At 39.6% G+C, this 26,918-nt stretch overlaps 1 protein-coding gene across 2 annotated transcripts in view; it reads right to left on the reverse strand.

Annotated features, from left to right (window-relative positions):
* Positions 1-14,351: 14,351 nt before the first annotated feature.
* Positions 14,352-26,918, reverse strand: part of MKLN1 (muskelin 1) — a 323,612-nt gene continuing 311,045 nt past the window's right edge. For both annotated transcript variants that reach the window (XM_032869094.1, XM_032869086.1), the window contains 2 exons: positions 25,424-25,478; positions 14,352-14,990 (listed from right to left, as the gene is read on the reverse strand). In XM_032869094.1, coding sequence (XP_032724985.1) covers positions 14,869-14,990; positions 25,424-25,478 — 177 coding nt within the window. In that variant the 3' untranslated portion in view covers positions 14,352-14,868. The remainder of the gene's footprint in view (positions 14,991-25,423; positions 25,479-26,918) is intronic.

Here is a 26,918-nt window from a genome sequence, read left to right on the forward strand (position 1 = left end):
CCTTGCCGTGTCCCCTCCTCTGTGATCCTAGCAGGCTGCCTGCTTCTGCAGTTTCTGGTGGCATCTCAGGGAAACAGTACCGGGAAGGGGTTTTGAGGGAGCTTAGCCATTAGTTCCCAAGCGAAGGCACCTGAGGACTGGACAGAGTGGGGTTCAATCCAATTTTCTGGGAAGCCCAAATCCCAGATTTTGTGGAACATTGACCACGGTCTCTTTTGCTCCTGGGTGCAAATCTCCTGGCATGAACTAGGAGGATGGGCAGAACTGCTATCCCTCCCTGGCTGCCTTGATTCCTTATTCATAGCCTTTGGCCTTTGATATCCTAGGGTTCTGGAGTGTAGAGCCCCCAGGGAGTTTCCCAAGAGCTAGAGAGATGGTGGACTAACAAGGATCCACAAGTCCTTGCCCTGATTCACTAGCGTCTGGAGGTTAGCAGGGTAGAGAACAGTGCTAGCTTGGGAGGGGAAAAAAGGAAATCTTGTTACACTGGGAAGAGCTCTGTTTGCTTCCTGCCTGCCCAGCATTTGATTCTTTTCACCCTGTGGGTGTCTGTGGAAGAGGCCAGACTGGATTACTACTCCTTTGCTACTCCTACTCATTTTACCAGCCAGGCCTTCGGACGGAGGCAGCAAGTACGCCTCCACAAACTGATCGAAGGCTCCAGCCCCACGGCCTCTTGGGCAGAGAGATGACGACTGGCAAGGACTAGCGTAAAATCACACTTGGTCAAGAGGAATGACTGTGGTGGCTCCATCCAAGGAGAACCTTGGGAAGCTTTGGGCTGGTTCAGATGCTCCTTCTGGTGCATCCAGGCTGGGCAGCTCCAGCCTTTGAGGGCAACTTCAGAATCCAGTACCTTGCCTGGCTTGCTCTTGCCACAGACATCTGTGTCAAGGTCCTACAGCCAAGCATCTGTAGAGGTCACCTTCATCCCACAACTGCACTGGGTTCAGTGCTGTCTGGTAAGTCAGATTCTGGGGCTGAGAAGAAAGAAGAGGAACACCAGGAACTCAGCATGACTTCAAACAAGTTGTGCCAAAAAGAGATTATCAACTTGGGATCAGGGGCAGACTGGCTTCCCTAAGCTGCATAAAAGGCCAGAAATCAGGAGTCTGATGACTGGATGGAAACCCAGTGGGAAAGCATGCTGTTCTGTGAATGGGGAGGGCAGCAGCAGTGCTTATGAAGGAGGTACAGAATAGGCTTTGCATCGTAGGACAGAATACGGGTTTAATCTAGTCTAGACGCCAGTCTCTTTTTCCCTTGTTATAAGGAAAGCTAGCAGGAAGTTTATTTAAACCACTTCTTGAGCTTTAACCTTTTTTTGACAATATACTGAAGAAACTTTGGAAAACAAGTCCAAGCTGATACATACATACATAGTTCTTAATAATGTAAATACCACAGCCACATGGTAATCTACCCAGCACTGCTTTAAGCGAATATACACTGTAAAAACATTTGCTATTTGAGGTGGCTTTTTTTTTTTCCTCTGAACAGGAATGTAAATGTAAATGTCTGTTTCACTAGAAACGACAAGTTTTTGTTTGTTTTTCTCCAGCGAAAAGTGAAATATAAGACAAGCTGATGACAAAGTATTTGTCTAAGAGATCAGGCATTTTTATTTTTAAATGCGATCCTCAATCCCCCTCCTCAGCTAAGTCCTAGCCTATTACAGGAAGGCTTGGAGACACTCTAGTCCTAGGGAGAGGCTTTTAGAGACCTAGTCCAATCTTTTGTTCTTCTAGAAAAAGAAACAAGCCCAGAAAGACAGAAGCTTGGCCAAAATCACATGGTTAGCGAGAGAGAGAGGATTAAAACACCGATGCTGTGGGCCTCAGGGTGAATCTGTAAATTAAGAACAGGCACCAGGACTCCACAAAGGGCAGAATTCCCTTTCTGTGTCCTGCTGCAAGGCTAGGGAGAGCCCGAGGACCACAATAGGAACCATACCGGTCTCCACTTGCTCGGAGTTATTTAGGTCTAAGACTTAAATGAATGATACTTTACTGTCAAGAAACAGTTTTGAATGAGCTTTTACATATGGATCTTCTACTAGCAGGACTATGGATCAAAGGAAACAAGCTCCGGGAAGGCAGAGGGGGCAAAAGTAAAGCAGTGACTTCTCTTTTATCACTGTCACAAGCTGATCGGCTCAGGTTTGGTGAAAACCCAGCACTGAGTGGAAGGGAGGGGATGACTATTTGATGTGTGTCTTTTTTGTTATTAGTGAATGTTAGTTAGCCCAGGCGACTGCGGGAGCGTGTGTCTTCGCGGACAGGGGTCTGAAGTACACTGGAATTCACTGGGAAACTTGTTTGTAAAGACTATACTTAATTATTGCCATTTTCTTACAAAACTATATTTTGGAGAACTGTATACTGTCAATTAAAGTGCTTTTGTGTAAGCTGGCTCAAGCCCTGTCGAACTTGACTGACTGGCTCATGTGCTTCACCTGTGTGCGAGGCTCATGGCCGACGCTCTAGCGAGGGCAGTGTCCTCTGCTCTTAGGCTGTGCTGCCCAACTAGAGGGTGCGGAGAGTGAAAGAGGAAGGGAGAAGCTGAAAGGAAGGAAGAGGGGGATCCTGGTGATCTTGGGCTGTTGTAGTGATCCCAGCTGAGTCTTTTCTCACGCGTTTATCAGTGTTCTACCTTCTTCATTTCTTCCACTTCTGCCTCAGATACAATTACGAGTCACCCCCCACCAAAGATCCTGGAGCCCCGGTCAGGTGTGAAAACACTGCTATACGGACAAAACAAATAAAGATGTAAAAAAAAAACCAAGGAGGTTCCGTTCTGGCCCTGTTACTGCTCACAAAAGACTCTGTTTACTTGTCCTAAGAAGCGTCTCCCCGCCCCTTGTCCGGAGATGTGAGTGAAGATGGAGGAAGCGCAGGGAAGCCGGCACTCAAATGGTTCTGCTGCTCTTCCTTTTCCAGGGGCGGTATTAGCTCCGTGTCTCCCTCACTAGGAGGGGAAAACTATCGCTCTCAACTTGCAGAACTGCAGAAGGGAAACCGTCTTGAAGAAGCTGGGCCATGTTCAAGCTGCTCCACATCAGTCTCTTCCACGGGCCCGTGGAAGAAGGGGCCCTTCTCTACCAGCAGGGAAATTAGGTACAGGGAGGAAGGGTTATTTCAGTGGCAGCGTGTATCGCTTCTCTTCGGTCTTACGTTCTTTTCTCAAGACCACATTAAGGCGGGAGTTCCAACAACAAAGTACGTTTCTAGAATGCGACCGCTGTTAAAACAGAATCCCCCCCCCACCCAACCATAGGGTCTTCCTTTCATATGGGAGTTCTAAAAGATAGTCAACACCCTAATGGTGAGCCAGAGTTGGGCCAGGGGTGTTTTGAGGTCAACTTCAAGAGTGTGCCAAGAATACAGAAAAGAGTTCAAGCACCAGGAACTTGGGCAAGCCTCTTGGCCATGCCCGAGGCACGCTGTTCTAAGAAGAGAATGGCTCACAGTTTATCGCTGGCCACCAATGAGACCTGAGGCTCCGCTCTTTTCCTGAGTAGGTCATTGACCCTGTTCCATGCCCCGCCAACCAAGAAGCACTCAGTGGTCCTTTCCAATTTGTTAGGCCTCTGTCACTCACACTTCCAGAATCCTGCAAGCTCAGTCCGCAACCAGGCATTTCTTCTGTAGCCTACGGGAAAAAAGTAAAGAACAGGCCTGGCTATTATAATTAACACAAGTGATAAATACGGAGACGGAATTTTTCAAAGAGCTTGGCATTTTACAGATTTAAAAAAAAAGCACCACCCTAGCAAACAGGATCTGCCGCCAACGTGTGTGTCAGAAGGAGAAAGTGAGGCAGAGGAACTGAGGCTGCCCAGTGCTACACGGAAGTCCCTGGTGGATATGGAAATAAGCCCAGGGTTCCTGCTTCTGCCCTGGGCCACCCATTCTCTGGCCCAAGTTCAGACGGTGGCTGTAACAATGTGTGTGTACATGTCGCCCAGTGTCCTAATCTCCCTGCTTGGGGTTTGCCAACTATTAAAATTTCCTTGCACGGCAGTGGACAGGCTGCCTCAACGTAGAGCTTTCCTCTCTTCCCTGTGATAAGAACGTCTCTGGGAAGGATATAACTGCCTTTGCTTTTCCAAGATGAGGGTCTGGGAGCGGGGAGAGTCCCCTATGAACACGAGAGAAGTTTCAGAGTGAGAATGATAGGATGTTTCCGGCATCACGTTCTAGTATCTCACCTTCCCTATACAACAAAAAGCGAAAATTTCTCTTCCTTTTCTTCTGCCAAGACACTAAACGGCAAAAGAAGATGTGGCATTTGTGGTGCTAAGGGAAAGAAGGAACATTACCAACTCGTATTTACGTCTGAGCCAGGACTCACATAGGCTTCAGGATGGCCATCAGCTTGCCTTTCCACTCATAGTGGTTAACAAAAAAATACTGCCTTCATTAACAGGAAAAATATGTTTTTCAATTTCCACTGACTTCATGGTTGACTTTTCTAAGTATAGCAGTATGGGCACACACAGCCATCTCCCTGTTGGAGCTGGATTATGTCCTTGGGTAAGAAGAGGCTCTGAAGTTAGCACTTCAACCTCTGAAGGTCTCCATACTCACTTGGCGTGTGAGGAGCTGTCATCTCAACTGTTCAACACAAAGCCCTCCTTAGTTATTTGCTGTCTTCCTGCCAGAAGACAAAATGTATCAAGAGAGAAGAGGTAGTGTCCCACATTTTGATCAGTTTGAGTTAATTCTCTGGAGGATTAACCAAGGAAAGGCCAATTTCTTACCTTAGCACTGCACATCATGTTTTCCGGTTTTGAAAACAAAGATGTTACTTATGAGCCATGCTCAAAGCACACTCTAGAAACGAAAGCTACGCAGTAAGAGGATTATTTGATTTATAAATTGAGAAAACATAATCCCCATTTTGAATAAAATCAGTTGACAAACTAACGCACTGCGGAATGCAGGACCACAAAGCTAATAAGCATGTAAACAAGGCCAGGAGATAAAAAGGGTCAAGAGGAGGTCCTGTCCAGCCCGTCTGATGAAAACGCACAGCACTCCCCCTAACAACTCATGATCTGTGCTCGGCATATCTGAGCTTCTTACCCTTTATTAGGCACAGGGATCCAGAATTTTTCAAAACTTTGCAACAGCTCCAACTTTTTTTTAAAAAGATTTTATTTATTTATTTGACAGATGGAGATCACAAGTAGGCAGAGAGGCAGGCAGAGAGAGAGGAAGAAGCAGGCTCCTCGGGGCTTGATCCCAGAACCCTAGGATCATGACCTGAGCCGAAGGCAGAGGCTTTAACCCACTGAGCCACCCAGGTGCCCCGAGCTCCAACTCTCTTTACTATCTTTTGTACAATTAATTTTCTTCTAGTTCCTAAGTTACACAGGTATGTCCCCCCTTAAAGAAAACCTGGGAAACACCTGCCCAAATTTACAAAACAGATCAGATATGGCTGGATATCAGTGGTAGATAAAAGACACCATCTTATGAAATAATTTACCAGTGTTCTTTAAAAAGGGAAACTTCTCCAGGAAACTCTGTGAGATCCATCAGAACTTCTTTATTTCGGCCTTGTCTCAAAGGAAAACACCAAAGGGCCCTTCTGCAGCACGTATCATTTTCCTACTTTGGAAGCCTGAATAAAACTCACCTTTTTGAAGGAAAAATACAACAAATGCAAAGTATAAAGTATATAAACATTTTTAAAAGTTGACTTCAAAAGTAGTTTCAGCAAACGTAAGAGACATCCTTTAGTGTACATATATAACTTTTTATTAAGAAAATGAACAAAATAACATTCTTTCTCCATATGTACATTACATACAACATAATTCTACAATTGCAATCGTTCAGCAGATCACTCGTTTATTTATTCACAAAGCAGTGTTAACACATTCACCAAACCTGGGATCAGAAAATTACTTGTACTAGGAAGAAAGAAAGAAAGAAAAGGAAGGAAAGGAAGAAAAGGGAAAACCTAAAAAGTCCATACAGACTGGGCAAAAATAAGATAAATGAGAGAGGATCATGAGAGGAATGGGGGAAAATTGCAGAACACACCTAACACAGTGCAACAATGACCTAGAACACCAATGTGAGAAGAGAGCTGATGCCCCCAAAGCATTTCTGTTTAAAAGCTCCAACTAGCTCATGCCTGCTACTCCAGAGTTCCCTCATGATTTCCATTTCTGATATAGGTCCTTTAGGTACAACCCAAGCCATGTTGGCGCAGAAGAGGAGGGTAAGGAAAGAGTAGAACCTCAAAAGTTGCAGTTTTCTGCTTCACACACTAAGAAAAGGAGTCTCATATGAAATATAAAACTGAATCTTAGCTGGTGAGCAGAGAATTACATTTTTTGGAGAGACATTTGTTCAAGCATGGTAAGGGAACTCTTGTTTCCAGGATTCCTTATTTACATTTATGTTCATCTGTTTTGTTTTTGCTTTGTTTTTCTCTGCTTTTCCTCTGGCCTTTGAAAAGTACCTAATTCTTTTTGGGTGTGGGTTTACTTATGGTCATATTAAAAAGTCCACCTAAACAGAAAGCTCTTCTTGGGTATGAAAATGCTTCAAACATCACAAAAAGCTGCTTTAATAAATGGCGCATAAAGGGCTTAAACATTCAAATGAGTTTTAGAGGAAGCTGAACAAGGCAGCTCCCTATAGCTTCTGGGGAATACTTATATCCGTAGTTGAGGCTTAAAAGATACAGATCAAGAAAATTATTTTCAGACTGTCAGTTTGTGAAGGGGCAGTGCTTAAAGGGATCTAAGTAAGGGCAGGGACACACACTTGCACCCCCCTGCTCTTACTCACATGTAGTAAAACACAATGAGAATGGCTGCGTTCCCTCTCTGCCCTTTTTTTTTTTTTTTTAGCTTTTTCTGGGATTTATGACGTGGGGTAACAGAAGAAAGTCAGGAAAAACCAAGTAAGTCTCATAAGTTAATTAACAGTGGTTTTCCTTCTTTAACCTTAGTAATTTCCTAAATTTCTATGATAAACATTTTTTTACATCACAAACATCAATAAATGTTATTATTTAAAAGTCCCATAAAAGGGGGCGCCTGGGTGGCTCAGTGGGTTAAAGCCTCTGCCTTCGGCTCAGATCATGATCTCAGAGTCCTGGGATAGAGCATCGGGCTCTCTGCTCAGCAGGGAGCCTGCTTCCTCCTCTCTCTCTGCCTGCCTCTCTGCCTATTTGTAATCTCTGTCTGTCAAATAAATAAATAAAATCTTAAAAAAAAAAAAAAGTCCCATAAAAGAAATTTAACACTCTCCAACTTTCAAATGAGCCGGCAGTGGCTTCAGTTTCACAAAGAGAAGAAGCTGTCCACAGTGTTAAGAAGCAAACCCGGGAAGATAAGACTCTTGGGTACGGACGGAGCTGTATCTTTCTTCCCAATCTAATTTCCAGCTGAACTTCAGTTTTGAGGATCTATCTCTAATTTGAAGGAATCTTAATTTCTGGCCACTGAATAGAACTTTATAACAGAAGTAAAAGAGCTGACTTTAAAAAAAAAAAAGGTAACATCTTTCCCAAGCTGCTTATGTATACATATACCATTTTGGAAAGATGGAATAATGTTTGTTACTAAGACCAAGACAAGAAAAGGAGGTCCTCACCTTAGCTATCCTTTACTCTTCTGAGGATGCAGACTCAACTGTACATAGAGTCTGAAGTGGTGACAGGGAAGGAATGTCTTTTAAAACAGGTTATTGGAGACACGGATAAAGGAAATTTGCTCATAGGAAAACGTCACATTATTTTGCAATTTTAAAATTGAGCTGCAGGCTATAGATAAAGGAGAATTTAATACTATACCACATAATATATTAATATCAAAAGACATTCTGCACTAGTCAAAAGCACAAGGTGGCTTAAAGAATAACACAATTACAGCATCTCTGGGCCAGGCTGAATGTAATGCATAAGAAAGGAAGTCCACCTTAATTTCTCTAAATGGGTGGTTTACAACTGAAGGAGAAAACAGTTTACCACTGGTCAGTCACCAGAATCATTTTTTTCTGGGAGGAAAAAAAACAATCTCAAAAAGGAGACCAAGTGTATATAAGTTTTAAAATTTGTATCTTCCCCACAGAAGACTACTCATATTTAAATTTTGGAGTTTGATATCCTACTAACAGATTTGAGATCAGGCAGACAATTACTTTAGTATATATTTAGTTTATATTCGGTGCTCTCAAAAGTATAGCTAGTGAGTATACGTAAGCTTAAACTAAACCTTTACAAAGGTAGGGTATCCTAGGACTTCCAAAGTAGGCAACTGAAAAAGGTAATGCCATGCATCTGTCTTCAGCTTCCTTTCCTTTCATCTCAAGAAGGTGAATACAACAACTATAAGGCAAGATGCTAAAACGGTCACTAGCAGACATCTGATGGCATGGCCCTGATGGTGTAAGATGCTGTCTAAGATCCTTGTTGCAAAAGAAATTTATAAAGCTATGCCAGCTGCAATGGAAGTGGACTTATTCTAGATACCTTCTCTAATTAATCACTTTCCAGACATGGGAGAGACCTAAAGAATAAACCAAATTTATTAAAAACTTTTTTAAAAAAAGATTTTATTTATCTGTGAGAGAGAGAGAGTGCGCAAGCAGGGGGTGCAGCAGGCAGAGGGAGAAGCAGACTCCCTACTGAGCAAGAGGCCCAGTGCAGGAACTCAATCTCAGAACCCTGTGATTATGACCTCAGTCGAAAGCAGAAGTTTTAACCAACTGAGCCACGATATCTATATCTATATCTATATCTATATATAGATATAGATATATATCTCCCATATATATCTATATCTATATATATATATAGATATAGATATATATCTCCCATATATATATATTTTCAAAGTAGGCTCCATATATCTCCCATATATATATATTCTAAGTAGGCTCCAGGCCCAGCACGGTGCCCAGTGTGGGGCTTCAACTCACAATCCCAAGATCAAGACCTGAGCCGAGATCAAGTTGGATGCTCAACTGACTGGGCCACCCAGGTGCCTCCAAAATTACTAAACACTTCTAACGCCAGAACTCATGGATTTCTTGGCAAAGTAGATAAACAGTAACTCATGGGATTGTGCATAATTAATTTTAAAGTACAGAAACAACTGATGTAAGTGCAATTCTGTATGGATTTTAAGTTAAACATGAAATAATTTTCTTCCTATTTTGAAAGGCTAGAAAATAAACACCAACAAAATGACACTGGCTAAACCGTAACAAAGGCTTTCTTTCTTGAGATTGGTTAACAAAAGAGAAATAAAGCTCAACACTGGCTACTTGAGCAACTCCTTAATTGTGCACACAGGCCTGTTCAGTACATCACACAGAGCTTTTCCTTCTTGCCAATTAATCTGGCAGTCGTTAAGCACTGAGTGAAACTGAGGAACGATGATCTCTTCAGGCTGGTACTGGTGTGGCAGACCGCTCAGATAGCTGCACTAACTGCTTGAATGCTAGCATCCCAGATGGTACAGAGCTGTGCTGCAGCAAGAGCTTAAACTTGACGAAAAAGCAAGTCCTATGGGAGCCCCCAAACCGCATGTTGTAATGTTGTAGTGCTGGATTCCCCCTGGATCCTTATCAAGAAACTGGCTGGACGTAAGAAACTGCTCCGCTAGTTTAAAATCTCAGGCCCGTCACGGTGGGTTTTCCGTTCCAAGACCTCTAACAGCTCTTGGGAGAAGAGGAGGAAAGAAACTAACTGGGAATGCGGCTTTCCAAAGACTACACAGAATAACTGAGCTGTGATTCCTTTTGATAGTCCTCTTCCCGGCACTGCATGAGCAAAATGAATTTAGGGTTAGAAATGGAGAGCTTTCTTTTTCGTTTAGATTTGTGGACCTTCGCGTCTATGAGCAAATAGCTCTTATTTTCCTTTCTCTAACATATCTGCATTCTCCTCTCCAGTCCTGTTCCTGGGGTTCAATACCTCCAACAGTAAATGCCCTATGGACAGGCCAATAGGACGCTGCGCACAAATATCTCATTGTAACTATGTGAGCGACAGATAAAAAGGAAGGTGAATTATTTCATAACTATCAGTGATAATTTAAAAATGAACAAGTGCCAATCATTTCATAGGAATCAAAGCTATTCCTAAGATACAATTGCATCAGAAACCGAAAGTCAATTCTTAACACAAATTCCAACATCAACAGAACATCACTGCTACTCAGAGGTAGTAGGAATAGAGGAAAAAAGGCTAAAAAACTGTAAGGAAAAGACAACAGGCAAATGGAAATCTGGTGAGATGCTGAATTCCCTAAGCTCTGATATGAAACTTGTGCCTGATCATCGGTATCATGACTAGGTTTCCTAATGCCAAGAAAAGAAGCCAACAGTGGCTGCTCCACTAAAGCTGCCACAGCCATGTTACTGTTCTCCACATGAAAATGACTCAAGGATTTTGACAGCAATGTCTGAACATTATGAATTCTTTAATAATGGACAATTTTGAATTTCATTATTTTGTTGTCATAAACAAGAATAAAAGAACATGTTTGCCTCAAAATGATTTTGGCCTTTCTTCTTAAATGGTACAACACTCATAAGCAATGCCACAGAAAACCTAGGAAATCTAGGGTTGAAAAAGCCAAGAGTAAAGTCAGGTTAGCTAAGGAAATGATGGATGTACATTTCACACTATTTGGTCAGCAGGAGGAAATCAAAGTAAAGAAATTATGTAAAATAAAATACTAACATAGCATTTTTTTTCCGGGGAAAAAAAAAAAAAAAAAAAGCACCTGGTGAAGAAATCAATAAATTTTGTAATGAGTCCTGCCAAAACAAACAATGGCAACATCATTCAGCTGATCTAGTTGGCTCCTAATGAATCGTTTCAACAAACTTGGGAAATGTCCACCTTCAACTGAAATACATCTATGCTAGAAATTTCGGATAGTCAAATCATTTTAGCATTGATACAAATTACAGGGAGATATAGGCTATGGTCAAAAATCACAGAAGAATAATGTTACTTGAATACTAAGAAATGCAAAAACACCTTTGAGTGAAAGAGCCCAGAGATGTAATCTACAAGTATTGTGATATGCAGACCCTTATGACATTCTCCAATTACTATAAACTTTCTCTGAGGAAGCATGCAATCCCAGATCAAGGACAACTTTAAGAATTTGAAACTTAGTAAAAACTCAGGCCAGAATTTATGCAAAAGGATGAAACTGCAGATGACTGTGGGTTTTTAAGAAGGGTTATGAAGACTATGTTTTTTATAGCTAGATGACCTTGTTTAGAGTACGCATGGTCATGATCCCCTCCCATACAAATCACTTCAAACCATAATTCTCAACTGCCAGGTAACATTCAACCAGCTAAAAAGTTAATACAACATTCACTCAGGAAATAAGGACCCATAATTACCGAATGAATTCCATATGGTGTTAAGAATAATTATGACTTTGTGTTATAACCATGAAACGACTATAAATCAAAGAACATGTTCCTAAGTGCTTTTTGATCCACTGAACATCTTAATGTAGTTTTTGTTTGTAGGTTATATTTTTCAACTTTTTTATTACATGAAATTCTGTCAATATACTTCTAAATAGGACTTTTTTTCTTTTTTAAGATTTCTATTAATTTACTTGACAGAGAGGCAGTGAGAGGGAACACAAGCAGGGGGAGTGGGAGAAGGAGAAGCAGGCTTTCCTCTGAACAGGGAGCCCGATGTGGGACTCAATCCCAGGACCGTGGGATCATAACCTGAGCGGAAGGCAGACGCTTAACAACTGAGCCATCCAGGCGCCCCTCTAAATAGCACTTTTAAGGCAGATGTGAAGAGATCCGCTAGAAGGTGAAGCTGGAAACCATTTATATTCAAAATACATACTTCACCCAAGAATGCAGTTTTATAATCTTAAATCACTGTGCTTGAAACCCAACAAACCTTTCTGTGATAAATCAGCAAATTAACTTTCGATTAGTCTCTACTTATTAGACATGGACAGGTCAGTTTTAGCATCACTGAAAACCAGGTCTAAAAAGATAATCTTGTGAAAAGCTAAGACTGTCAGTTTGAGCAGTCAGGCACCCAAGTCTGGATTCCTTTGCTTGAATGAGACTGAGATATTTGAATTAATCAAACTGGCCACATGAGGTCTCTGTTATTCCACAGAATACAAATGCATTTTAGAAGTATCTTTCAAATCAGATAATTTCTCATCAAGTGCAAGCACTGAAAATAATGTCAGAGATCTAGTTTACTTTTTGGAATAATATATTCCCCCCAGGAAAGAGAGAAATGGGAATGAAGTTGAAGCTGGAGATAATGAAACTGAGTAAGCTGTATCCTACTAACGAATGCATCTATAGCATCAGCCAGGTGTTTCAACTGGGACTTGGGAAGCTAGAATGAAAGCATTTCAAGGAATAAAGCACAGGTAACTTGGCCTACCTAAACACTATCTAAATACCAAATTAGATTAAATCATAATACACTGCTGGAATTCTTGGAAATATATGTAAGCTCCTCACTGAATATATAAACAAGTTTCAAATCAGGTTCTGGTGTGAAATGTGAGCAGTGTGTCATCTTGGTCATGGTACGATGAAGCCCAGTGTTCTCCTGCAATCATTGCCAGCAATGCTCTTTCAGAGCCCCACGGCACAAACTCTACCTAATGAACAACCTCCTCAATGGTATAAATGGCTCACTATGATTCAGCCCCATTTAAATATGTAAGGGAAAAAAATTCAGAAATGAAGGGTAAAAGTCCCGTTTAAATAAAGCGAGGAAAGATAAAATTAAAACAAACTTGTGTTAAAAACCAACTAGTAGAGAGTCAGGGAAAAACAAAAACAAAATCACTGAGGTCAAGAACGGAGTTTCTCCCATATAAGGAATCTACGGAACTCATGAAAACAGCAACAAAGAAAGCACTGTAGAAACAGAAGGTGGAGGCAGCAGAACTTCATTTGGTTACTATGTTTAAAGTGCCAGAATTCATGGCAAACAAAACGAGAACTTTTAAATTTAGAAACTCTATCAAGTTCTTCCCTATCAACTCTTTGATTTGTACCTGTTTCCCACAAAACAAGATTCAACAGGCTACAATATTAGTGATAATATTTTATTTCTTGACTGTCGGGGGACTGGCATTTTATGAAGCTGTATGAGAAGGCAAGTAGATTCTATTTGCTCACCTATAAAGTCACTTGGTTATTCTGCAGCTGCGCAATTTGGTACTTAGTGAAATTACATACTATAGCTTTCACAAGGTAAGATACAAATCTAACTGTTTAATAAATCACTACGGACAGCTTTGGGATGCTTAGAAAGCTAAGGAGCTCAAGATTCAAGTCTAGAACTAGGAAAAATAGATTACTGATCAATCCCCAAAGCAGTGAAACCAAACAATAACGACGGAGTGAAGAGGGGGGGCTCAGTCTCATTCCTATACATGAGACTTTTCAAAAGTGCAACTCAAAAAGTCTTCTCTTTCTTTGGTGAGGCCTAATCCTGCTACTCAGGGACATACTCAATTCCATGAAGTCCTTCACTTTTCAGAGCTACTGGACTGATGGCCATTGACTGTACTGAGGCTGCGTTAGGCATGGTGCGTGCAGCAGTTTTTGAGCAAATGCAAGCACCGGCCCGGTGTGGGCTTCCTGTACTGCACTCCACAGCACCTCATGGAATGATACATGCCTCCATCCCCCACCGAAACATGGAACAGTGGGAAAGCCAATCTGCCTTTCTTTTAATGAAAAAATACTCGCACCGTTATTTTTTTTCTCCACTTAAAAGCCTATGTGTGCTCTGTGAAATGCCTGTCAGCTGTATTCCATCAGGCAACTTCAAGCCATTATTCTTTAAGATATCAGTATACAGGAGCAGATGCAGGGAGCTAATGTATATGGAAGTAAACAAGAGTATAGCTCAGAAAAACCCACCCTCCCAAGTGAAAATGCTACAAAGAGCACAAGGAGAAATGGAATCACAGCTCTACCAGAGGCAAGAGTCATTTTCTTCCAAAATTTGCTATAAAGACATCAATGAACATATTAATCACGACTGGAATCTTCTTGCTGGTCATTTTTATATTGGCTCTTAAAGGTTCTGCACTATATTCTCCTCACCTTTAAGGTTTCTGTGACTCAAAGCTATTGGAATATCCACTATAAAATATATTATTATAGAAACACTATATACCAATCTCAGATAAGTACCTAGATCAATCTTGGGTTTCATTTCTTAGTTCTATGACAAGGAGCATAAATTTGAGCCCTCTGTTCCTCCTATTGTTTAATGTAATACAAGACTCTAGTCAACAGAGACACACATACCACTTTAACATACATCATTTGCCCTACAGAACTATATACTTTTAAGAATGAAGAGGTAAACAAGTGACACCACCTACAAGCAGTTGTGTGATGCGAGGCAAAGTGAAGTGGGAAAGGAGGAGAAAGAAGGGAGGCCAAACCAGGCGACAACAACAAAACCCCATTCTTCGAGTACTGAGTCTGTTAATAGTACTTATTTGCCCCGATTTTATAAAAATGAAATAAAAATCAGAAAAGGGTAAACTGCCTGATTATTTCTTCTTTTATATTCATTCGTTCTTAAAAGTTAAAGTAAGAAAAAAATATATATATATTTAAATGGAAAGTATACCAATTTCACTTTATTAACCTAATTCAGGATGGGATGAGGAGAAAGGGGCTGAGGTTGGGTATGAAGGAAGAGGGTTAAAACTTGTGACAGTAAAGATCCCTTCAAAATTCTGGTGCAGTCCTCGATCACTGCAGCCTAATTGTCGGTCAACAGAGTTGAACTCCACAATACTGAAAGCAGACTCCTGTTCTCCATTGCTGTCCAGTGACTCTTCAGTTACAGTGTGATGAGGTCCACCAGGTTGCCTTTAGGAGGAGTCATGCTGTCAGGAAAGAAATTTACTAAGGTGTCAAAGAGCTGAGTTCTTTGAGCATACGTGTGATCCACATCGGAAAAGCCTAGTAAAGGAGAGATACAAAGAAACTCATCCATTGTGTCTAAAACATGTTAACAGAGAAGCTAGTTGAGAAAAACAGCAATGTATAATGGGAAAACCAAAAACTCATCTGATTTTAAAAGCAGACAGACATGGGCTGTGAACCCAGTTTTACTACCTGGCAGTGGTGTGATCTTAGGTGTTAATCAGCCTTTCTGCAACTGTTTCCACAGCGGTAAATTTGTGTTAATCTTATTTGCTTCACAGTGATACTGTGCATAGTAAATGCAATTATGTGAGAAGCCCCTGTTCTAATGACTGGCTAACCAATCATTAGTAACTAATAATGATTTCTCTTCTTTCCTTTACAAACATTTTTCTCTTCTAGTCCACTGAGGCAGTTTCACCTTTTTCTGACTTTATAATGCTTCTGAGCCACTAAAATTTTTTTGATAATAAAAATACAATAAAATCAGGGACACCTGGGTGGCTCAGTCAGTTAAATGTCTAGCCCTTGTTTTGGCACAGGTCCTGGGGTCAAACTCTGCGTTGAGCTCAGAGCTCAGCACAGAGTCAGCTTGTCCCTCTCCCTCTGACCCTCCCCCTGCTCTCACTCATAAATAAAATCTTTTTTTTTTTTTTTAGATTTAATTTATTTATTTGACAGACAGAGATCACAAGTAGGCAGAGAGGCAGGAAGGGAAGCAGGCTCCCTGCTGAGCAGAGAGCCCGAGGCGGGGCTTGATACTAGGACCCTGAGATCATGACCTGAGCTGAAGGCAGAGGCTTTAACCCACTGAGCCACCCAGGCACCCAGAAAATCTTTTTTTAAAAAAAGATTTTATTTATTTATTTGATAGAGATCACAAGTAGGCATAGAGGCAGGCAGAGAGAGAGGGGGAGGCAGGCTCCCTGCTGAGTAGAGAGCCCAATGAGGGGCTCGACCCCAGGACCCTGGGATCATGACCCGAGCCAAAGGCAGAGGCTTTAACCCACTAAGCCACCCAGGCGCCCCAATAAATAAAATCCTTAAGAAGTAAAATAAAATCAAAATGAAAAACATACTAAAATCACTTTCTTTAGAAGGTGGTCTAAAATCATTAAGGTCCTGAGAGCTGGAAGTAGTGTCGGAGAACTGAAAGAAATACCTGTACAGTAACGTAGAACATCCCTGGCACATAGGAAATGCCATGCATTTATGGTACTAAGCACCAGGCTCTCTGCCAGGCACACATCATGTGAGAAATAGAACAATGACCTACTTTTTATCCAGATAAACATTAGAAAGTGGATGACATTCTTAAAAGGTGGGGACCATGAACTAAAGGAATTTCCCCCTCCTTTAATCTCTAGTAAACATTTAATTTTCAAGTTCATTCCCTCCAAAGGAATATTCAGTGAGATGCTTCCTTCCTTTAGTCAGCTGGTTTATATTGCTTTAAGCTGCTTTAAATTTCTTTCTTTTTTTTTAAATATATTGGAAGTATCCAGTTTTTTTTTTTTTTTTTTTAAGATTTATTTATTTGATAGACAGAGGTTACAAGTAGGCAGAGGCAGGCAGGGAGAGAGGAGGAAGCAGGCTCCCTGCCGAGCAGAGAGCCTGATGCGGGGCTCGATCCCAGTACCCTGGAATCATGACCTGAGCCAAAGTCAGAGGCTTTAACCCACTGAGCCACCCAGGCGCCCCCAACTGCTTTAAATTTCTTATGTACATATGAAGTAGGAAAATAATAAAGTAGTTTTTTGATTTCCCTGTTCGTGAAATGGCTGAGACAAGAGAGCCCTACTGAGTACCATAAGACACAGAAATAGTGCCAGAAAGTTATATATGTCTTGATATTCAATGAAAATTATTTCGAACTGGACCAATGTTCACTCAACTTACAATACAGTTTTAGGTATATTCTGTTTTTTACTCTTGTAAAGAACATGAACACAACAAAACATTGCCAAGGATACCAGTTTCCTGGAAGGAAAATAAACAATGTTTCAAGAAAGGAACATTGCTTTTTATTAAAAAAATTCTTTTACTATTATTTTAAGTTTGAGGGCAAATGTTTACATCTTTGGAGCTTTAAGATTTAACAAAGAGGGGCGCCTGGGTGGCTCAGTTGGTTAAGTGTCTGCCTTCAGCTCAGGTCATGGTCTCGGGGTCATGGGATTAAGCCCCACATTGGGCTCTCTGCTCATTGGTGAGTCTGCTTCTCCCTCTTCCTCTATGATCTCTCTCACAAAAAAATAAATAAAACCTTAAAAAAAAAAAAAAAAAAAAAAATTGTATATTAAAAAAAAAAAAAGATTTAACAAAGAACTATCATGGAAATGAATGGAAGGAAATACTCCAAAATGTAAACAAATGTTATCTCTGAATGATGAGATTATTTTTTTCTATTTTATGCTTTCAGAGTTTTCTAAAATTTTGAAAAATTTCAAACTCCTAGAAGCATTTCAAGAATAGTACAACGAAGACTCATACACCCTTACCTAGATTACTCAAGCTGAACATTTTGTCACATGTGTTCTCATTCTCTCTTTGTATGTTTGTACCCCACACATACTTTTTTTGTAGAATGATTTGGGAGTAAATTGTAGACATTTTCACCCCTAAATACTTGAGTTCACTTCACCTAAGAACATCACTTAAATAACCACTATATATTAAATTTAGGAAACTTAACATTTTTGTCCCAATAGTCTTTTTTATAGTTATTTTCCCTATTCATCTAAAACTCAACCAGTATTTAGTTTTCTTTGGCCTGGAATAGTCCCTCAGCCTCTGTTTTTTATGATACTGATATCCTTGAGAAGTACAGAGCAGTTATGTAGTTGTAGAATGTGTTGAATTTGGGTTGTCTGACTGCTTCCTCGAATCAGATTAAATTTATGCAGTTCTGGCAAAAATACTACCAAAGTGATATTGTGTCCTTCCCATTGCATCATGTCAGGAGGCACAGGCTCTCAGTTTATCCCAATGTTAACCGTGATCACCTGATCAAACTGGAATCCGCCAGATTTCGCTGGCGTGAAGGTGTTGTTTTCTACCACTGCAATTAGTAAAATACTTTCTTAAAAACATTTTTTTTAAGTAGGCTCCTTATCCAACATGTGGCTCTACCTCACAACCCTGAGATTAAGACCTGTGATCAAGAGAGTCAGACGCTCCATGACTGTCACCCAGGCGCCCCCAGCAATTAGTAAAATATTGATAAGAACAGCCTGAAACTGTGAATTTCCTGTTCCCTGACAGACCTGAACCCAAAAATATTCGCCTTCACTGATGATTCTTGCTGAAACAATTATATTTTGCTAAAAAACAAAACAAAACACTGATAGTGTTTTCCTAATTCTACAATTCCTTCTGCCTTTGTTGACTGACGCTGAAGAGCTTCTCTTTTTTCCTCCATTTTATTTGTTTGCATGACTATGTACTCAGATCCTTTTTTTGTTCAATATATCGTATTTATTACCATAATTATTCATTTTAATACTCACATTGTCCCAGTTTTGGCCAGCAAGAGCTCTTTTGAGCTTGTTTCTGTGTCTTTTTTAATGTTCCCATTAATTTTTGAGTACTTCCTTATTTCCTAGCAGAGCAAGATATCCAAGCTCATCTTTACACAGCTCTGGAATCAGCCATTTTTTTAAGGAGCCCTAATTCCTTTTAGTGGTGAGTGACATTTAGGACTAAGATCAGTTGCGTTAATTGCCAAGGGTGGTGGTGTTTCTAGACATGTACATATACGTGCACACATATTATACACAGCTTTTTTAAAAGCAGAATTATGAATTTGTGATTTTACTGATGATTCCGTGTTTTTTAGAACTCTACAGGATTCTTCCTCTCCTTAATCCCATTCCCTATTTATAGTATCTCCTTTCTCCCACTAGGAAAATTGATCTCTATACACCATATTTACTCATTTGTTCAACGTAAAATACACACAAAACATGTTCCAGAATTACTATACCCATACCACGACCAACAAAAAAAATAGACATTTCTTTACTTTTATTGTCTCTGAATATATCTAAAAGTATAGTCTAAGCATTATAGTATTGTACTGGAAAGGTTACTCTCTTTTTTCCCCCTACTGTGTGGCAATATAACCAACTGTAGTCAACTTTAGGGGTTTCCCCCTTGTTTTACTTTCTGTATTTGTAAAATTGTCGTAACAGGTTTTATTTTTAAGAGAAGATATTGATTCTGATATATTACTCTAATGAAGTAATACCTATGTATTACTAATATGTTACTAATGAAGTACCTACGTATCCTAATGAAGTAACATTGAACAAAGTTAATATATTTTTATGAGATTACATAATTTAAGAGGGAGGGAAACGCTGAGTTCCTACTCTATCCTAGGTACTTTATATATGACATTTCATTCATTCTTTTTTTTTTTTTTTTTAAGATTTATTTATTTGTCAGAGAGAGTGAGTGAGCACAGAAGCAGGGGGGAGTGGCAGGCACAGGAAGAAGCAGGCTCCTGGCTGAGCAAGGAGGCCAATGTGGGACTTGATCCCAGGATCCTGGGATCATGACCTGAGCTGAAGGCAGAGCTTAACACACTGAGCCACCCAGGTGTCCCTGACCACATTTCATTCTTATAAAAAAATAACGAAGAAGTTATCATAAACTCTTTCAGATGAGACAACTTAGGGATATTCAGTCTTTGTAAGATCTCACAGTTGGGGCAGGAAGAGAATGGAATGTGAACCTGTGTCTATCTGACTCCAAAACCCATTTATTTATTTTTATTAACTAATATTCACTGAGGGCTTAAATTGTAGGCAGTGTGCCAAGTTCACTTACCCCTTAAGAGAACATGTCTAATTATTTTTTGACTTAATTTTTTTTCTCTTATATATATCTCAATATATATAATTGACATACAGTATTATATTACTTTCAGGTAAATAACATATTGATTTTGACTTGAGAAATCTATACATAACTCAATGCTCCCCATGGTTAAGTGTGGTTACCATCTGAGTATGTTTTACTTTTATTTACCATTTACCAATGAGAAAATTGAAATTCACACTATTATTAGATGAATGTTTAAATTATGGCAGATCTTATTATGGAATACCATGTATTACTTAGTAAGAATACAATAGATCTAGTATAGTTTCTTGCAAACATCTCTAAGCCACATCATTAATTTTAAAATGTTATGTTGTAGAATACGTATTTTACACTGTGTAATAAATAAAACCAGAACACACAAAAGTATATGTCTGTGTGTGTCTGTGTGTAGGTACAGTCCATCTTTATTACGCAGATTCCTTATATGTGCATTTGCCTGCCCACTAAAACGTACCTGTAACCCCCAAATCAGTACTTGTGGCAATATGTGGTCATTCACGGACATGTGGAGAGCAGCAAACATTTGAATGAGCACAGGCAGATGCTGTCAGCTAAGGGTGAACTGGGTGATGATCTGTCTTCTTTTACCACCTCTCACACTATAAACAAGTGTCCTTTTCAAATCCACTGGCCTTTTATTTTTTGTGCTTTTTGTTGTGACTTCACTGCTTTATTAAAAAGGTGCCCAAGCATAGTGCTGAAGTGTTATCTAGTGTTCCTAAGGCCATGATGTGCCTTATGGAGAAAATATATGTGTTTGATAAGCGTTGTGCAACGTTAATCAATTATATAAAGAACCTAACTCTGTATGTCCCATAGGAGAAATGGTTTAGTATTCACTAATTCAGTAATTCTTACGACTTTATAGAACATAACTACTGTAAATAAGGAGAATCACTGTATTTGTAGGTCTGTGTATATAGTTGTATGTGTATGTAAAAATCTGCCCGATATGAACGATTACACTTGAGAAGAGACAGAGATTGAAGAAAGCTGTTCAAGGAGAACTTTAAACTTTATCTGTACTCAAAGTTTTAAAAAAAAAAAATATTAAAAAGGGGTATGCAGTAAGAAACCCATCAACAGTAACATGACTAATTAAACGGCAGAGCTAGGACAAAAAAACGGTAATGTAGATTCTAAATCTCATACTCCTAATCTGTGTTTCTCTCACTTCATTTTCATCATAAAATGGAATGAGGAACTAATCACTCAGAGTAGCAGACACTGGTTAAAGCTCAGTGAGAAGTAGTATAGTTGGTTTAGAGTGTGAGCTCTGAAGCCATAGGATTATATTCTGTATCCTAGTCTCGCCATTCATTAGTATTACTCCTGGGCAAGTTACCTAAGCTTCTCTGTGTCCCCGTTTCTTCCTATATAAAGGGGATCATAATACTAACTACTTCATAGGATTATTATGGAGATGAAATGAGTTAAAACCTGTACAGTACTTAAAATAGTACCTGGCCCCATAGTTAAGTGCTCAATAAATACCAGCTATCTATTGCTTTATCACTACTACAATCAGAGATGATAACTCTAAAAAGAAAAGTGACCTGTTAGGAACATATATATATATACACACACACACACACACACATACATACATATATATACACACACACATATATATTTTAATATTTTATTTTATTTATTAGAGAGAGGGAGAGCCCAACGCGGGACTCTATCCCAGGATCCCCAGACACTTAACCGACTAAGTCACCCAGGCGCCCCTTCTTTTATTTATTTTTTTCCTCCAAGATTTATTTATTTGAGAGAGAGAGAGAGAGTAAGCAGGAGAGGCAAAGGAAGAGGGAGAGAGAATCTAAAGCAGACCCCACGCTGAGCAAGAAGCCTGACACCGGGCTCAATCTCACCCTAAGATCAGCACCTGAGGCAAAACCAAAAGTAGGATACTTAACCGACTGTATACCCAGGTGTCCCTAGGAATATACTTTTAACTTAATATCTTATACAGACTAGGTAAAGTTTCCTATTTACAGTTAAGAAGAAATAGCAAGAATTCTCATTTTTCTCCTGGATACAAGTTTGTTGATCTTTCTATTGCTAATAATAAACTTTCTGTTATACAAAAGTACCTATAAACATATGGGCTACAGACAAAAGGCTGAAGGAAGTGGATATAAAGTATAAAGGCTAAAAGGACATAGCAAATGCTGCAAAATTCTTAGGGCTCCTCATTCACAAATGTCAACACAATGATAAAAGGCACTATTTTAGGCATCAAATGTTTTAAATGTCTCTCTGAATTTGTATTTTTCACATCATATTTGGACTCTAAAATTTCTAAAAAAGAGGTGTGAAGATCAAAAAAGGCAATATGTACTATAGACTAGATTTTTCCTACCTGTCACATACCTTGCTGAAAATATGCTTAAATCGCTCCAGTGTATACTTTCTGGAAATAAGACACAGCTCTAAACATTGGCAAAATGTCTGAGTTCAAGTTTAAAAGTTTAAAACCCAGAGCCACCAGAAGCTTTAAAGATCCCCAGAGGCTGCTTTTCTCTGAAGTCAGTCATTTTTCAAAACTAAGATAATGCCAGCTATTTGTAAGACGCTTTCCATCTTTTTAATTCTTCTTTTAAAAAAGATTTTATTTACTTATTTGACAGAGAGAGAACATAAGCGGTGGGGGGCAGCAGGCAGAGGGAGAGGGAGAAGCGGATCCCCGCTAAGCGAGGAGCCCCAAACGGAGGTCAATGCCAGGATCCCAGGAACATGACCTGAACTGAAGGCAGTCACCTGACTGAGCCACCCAGGTGCCCCTAATTCTTTAAATTACATAGGACATTAATAAATACTTTCATTTAATTCTCAGTAAGAAGTTAAGATAAATAATTCTGGAGGAAGTCAGTCAGAAAGTTTGGTGGAGGCAAATATTTTTGGAGAATTTAGAAAATGAAATATTTAGTTTATCTGCACATGAAAAATATATACATCTAGGGACACCTGGCTGGCTCGGTCAGTAGAGCATGTGACTCTCAATCTTGGGGTTGTGAGTTCAAGCCCCACACTGGGTGTAGAAATTACTTAAAAATAAAAGTCTTTAGGGGCACTTGGGTGGCTCAGTCGTTAAGCGACTGCCTTCGGCTCAGGTCATGACCCCAGGGTCCTGGGATCGAGCCTCACATTGGGCTCCTTGCCTAGCAGGGAGCCTGCTTCTCCCTCTGCCTGCTTCTCCCCCTGCTTGTGTGCCCTCTCTCTCTGTCTCTCTGTCAAATAAATAAAATCTTAAAAAAAAAAAAAAAGAAAAATCTTTTAAAAAAATGTATACATATATACATGAAAGGACCCATTTGGTTTCAATTTTTAAAAAAAGATTTGTTTGTTTATTTCAGAGAGCGAGCGAGCATGTGTGCATGCACATGCATTAGCGGGGTGTGGGGGAGGAGGGGGAGGGGCAGATGTAGAGGGAGAGAAGCAGATTCCCTGGTGAGTACAGAGTCCCATGTGGGGCTCAAGCTCATGACCCGAGATCATGACCTGAGCCAAAATGAAGAGTTGGACGCTTAACCGACTGAGCCACCCAGGCGCCCCAAAGCTACATTTTTAAGGGAAATAATAATAATAGTACTGTGAATGGAACACTTACTGTTTTATTGTGCTAAGTGTTTTCCGTAATTATTTCATTTAATTCTCTCAACAACTTAAGGTAAGTACTCTTATTATCTCCATCTTATAGATGGAGAAATTAATTATTAGAAAGGTGACTTGCTCGAGTCACTTTTGAAATTAGCAAGCGGCAGAGCTGATATCCGAACATAGATTCTAATTCTTAACTGCTCTCCTACACTCTCATCTCTTAACTATGAAAGATACTGCCTCCCTTCAGACAAGGTAGGAAATAAAACCCCGTAGGAATTTTCTTTTTGTATTTTTTCCTATTGTTTGTATTGTTCTCTGAGGTTTGCTTGCAATCCAAGCAAAACAAACTGTTCCTGATAAAATATATTAGCTGGCAGTGAATAGGACAGAGACCAAAGAAGAGAGTTAAGTTAAAGGTAAAATGTCTGCTGACACCAGCCTCACATATTTAAGTAACTGCTGAGAAATTCTTGTTCTGGCGGCTAAATACAAGTCAGCCGGGGAGACTGCAGTGCTGCCCACCAAAAAAATAAAGGTAACGGCTCTGGGCTTTGGTATCCACACGTAACAAGGCACATGTTTATTCTAACAGAATTTCTATGTGCCAGGGACCTAATTCATGTATCACTAAATCTGTTTCAAATGATGAGATTCACAAGGGTATGGACTTTCTAAAATAATGCTTACTTATATGTAGGTTCTCCATCATAAGGTTAAGATCTTTATTAGCCTCAAAACATCTTCGTGTATGGAATCATGGTAAATGATTATCTGAATTTTCAGAGAACCTATGTTTTATAGCAGCCTGCTCAGTCCTGCCCTGTGGAATCCTAAGTATTCTGGAATTAGGACTAAAGTTGCCTAGATCAGTGGAGAAGCCTTAATTACTGGTTATGGAGCAAGAAAGGGCAAGACCCCAACGAAAATTCCTATTCTTTCCCACCCCACTGAAAAACAGAATTATATATGCTGTTTTTTTCCTTTGAGGTATGGTTTACCTTTAGGAGACGAAAGGACAAACAATGAAAAAATTAAATCAATATTCCAAAATGTTATTTTATTCCAGAGATAAAGAATAGTATCTATATTACATATACTGGAAAATTTCAATATTACTGCCCATTTCTAAGGCAAACAATAATAGCACTGGCATCAATGGAATTAATAAGCATTCACTGTGGGACTGTATTTTATGATGAGAAGAGGGAAGCTGGAAATACCCATACTTCAAAAACCTACAATCTTGTTGAAAAAGTAAAGCTATCATAATGACTTATCCTAATGAAAAGATTCTTAAAAGTTGACTTGAATAAAGCTCTGGATGGTGGAACTTCTACAGATTCCCCACTTCACTACAGTCTAGCTTACTTTAATAATTCATTAATAGCAAATGAGAGTATTCCTAAATGACGACTGATGCCCCTATATGGGGTGTCTAAGAAACACTTGAGTTTCAAGTAGAATATTTGTTAAACAATTAAGATAATAACACTCATAAATTCCCATTTTCAGGAAAGAGATAAGGCATTTTCTTAGATCTCAAAACATTTTTTTCACTGCCTACCCCATCAACAATCCATTGATCTCATACAATTCCACAAAGGACAAACTGAGAGGAAAAGTCATTAAACCAAGAAGTGCTACCTCATAGTAAGTGTATCAGTAATTTACAGCCTATATTCCAAAACAATGCTATACAAGTTAATTTATTTGGATCATGCTTCTACTGCCTTCCGTTTGCATAATAACCCAGCAACTGGTGTAACAGGAACTGCAAACTAACCCATGAACTGGTGACTGATGCATGGAAAGTAACTTTCTAGCAGGTCATTAGAAAATCTGCTCCCTACCTTGAAACTTGCACCATTTGTTTAGCTGAACATCTCACCTGATGTTTCATTTAAAAGCAACCAAAACCCAATTCCCCAAATGCAAGGGTATCTAAGCTGGATAAACTATGCTGGAATACTTACCTAGAGCTGTAAAATCTGAACCAGATTTGAACAGAGCTGAAGCTAGGAGCTGGAACTGTAGAAGAAAAATAGAAGCAAATTAGCTGGCTAAGCACATTAGAGAAAAATAACATCACTTACTAGCCACTGTATGTCTCTGCACATGTGCTGCCTGAGTCACCAAATAATAGCAAGAAGAACACTACATTTAGATTAAAGAATATGCTGATTCTTCTACTGGACTGCTTTCCAAATACTAGACCAAATCTTGGAATTATTTTATTTTTGAAATGTATTAATGTACTGTGAACAAACAAGAGATCAACTGAAATTGAAAGTATTTAGAACTATGATACTTAATTTGGAGAACTATTTATCTTTATCTTGAATGAGGATGCTGCAAAACAGGTAAATTAAAGGAAGAGAGTAGACCAATGAGTAGAATCTCAATGGAATTACTTAGTGCTCTGTAAGGCCTAAGTGTTGATACCACTGATTCCTCAAGATGTATTTTATACCTGTGCTTCCAGCCTTTAAAATTTCAGGTTATCAATCACATTAATATATATTTTTTTAATTTAAAGATTTTATTGATTTGTTTGCCAGAGAGAGAGCCCAAGCAGCGGGGGCAGCAGGCAGAGGGAGAAGCAGGCTCCCTGCTGAGCAAGGAGCCTGATGCGGGACCTGATTCCAGGACCCCCGGGTCAGGACCTGAGCCAAAGGCAGACACTTAACCAGCTGAGCCACCCAGGTGCCCCACGTTAGTGTTCGTTAAGCCCTGGTGAATGGTCTTTTGAAGGTCAGAAACTGGACAAATATCCTAAAGGAATTATCCGAGCTAGAGTTAGGAAAAGAGGGAGCCTCAGCAGGGAGCCTGCTTCCCCCTCACTCTCTGCCTGCCTCTCTGCCTACTTGTGATCTCTCCCTCTGTCAAATAAATAAAATCTTAAAAAAAAAAAAAGTTAGGAAAAGAGGGAACAAGAGGAAGAATTTAAAATCCATGGGTTTCTGGTTGTTGTTGTTTTTTTAAATATTCTGGGTATTAGTCCTCTATCATATATATCTACTGCAAGTATTATTTTAGTCTGGCTTGTCTATTTTTCTAAAGTCTTTTATGAAATTTTACTTCTGTTGAAATCTGAACTTATCAAGATCTCTTCTTTTTTTTTTAAAGATTTATTTATTTATTTGAGAGATACTGCATGTGGCAGGGTAGGAGGCAGGAGGAAAGGGGAAGAGGGACAAAGAGAGAGAATCCCGAGCAGGCTCCATGCCCAGTGCAGAGCCCAACCCAGGGCTCAATCTCACAACCCCCAGGTCATGACGTGAGCTCAAATCAAGAGTAAGGCACATCACTGACTTCCGACCCAGGCACCCGCGTATTTTTTTCTTTTATGGCTACTGCCTTTGTGTCATGTCCAAGAAATCTCTGTCTATCCCAAGGTTATACTTCTTGAAGCTTTACTGTTTCAGATTTTATATTTAGGCCCATCTTAAATTAGTTTTTGTGTAAAGA

This window comes from Lontra canadensis, unplaced genomic scaffold (assembly GCF_010015895.1).
Source record: "Lontra canadensis isolate GAN:19392208 unplaced genomic scaffold, GSC_riverotter_1.0 scaffold2, whole genome shotgun sequence".
NCBI classification, from domain to species: Eukaryota; Metazoa; Chordata; class Mammalia; order Carnivora; family Mustelidae; genus Lontra; species Lontra canadensis.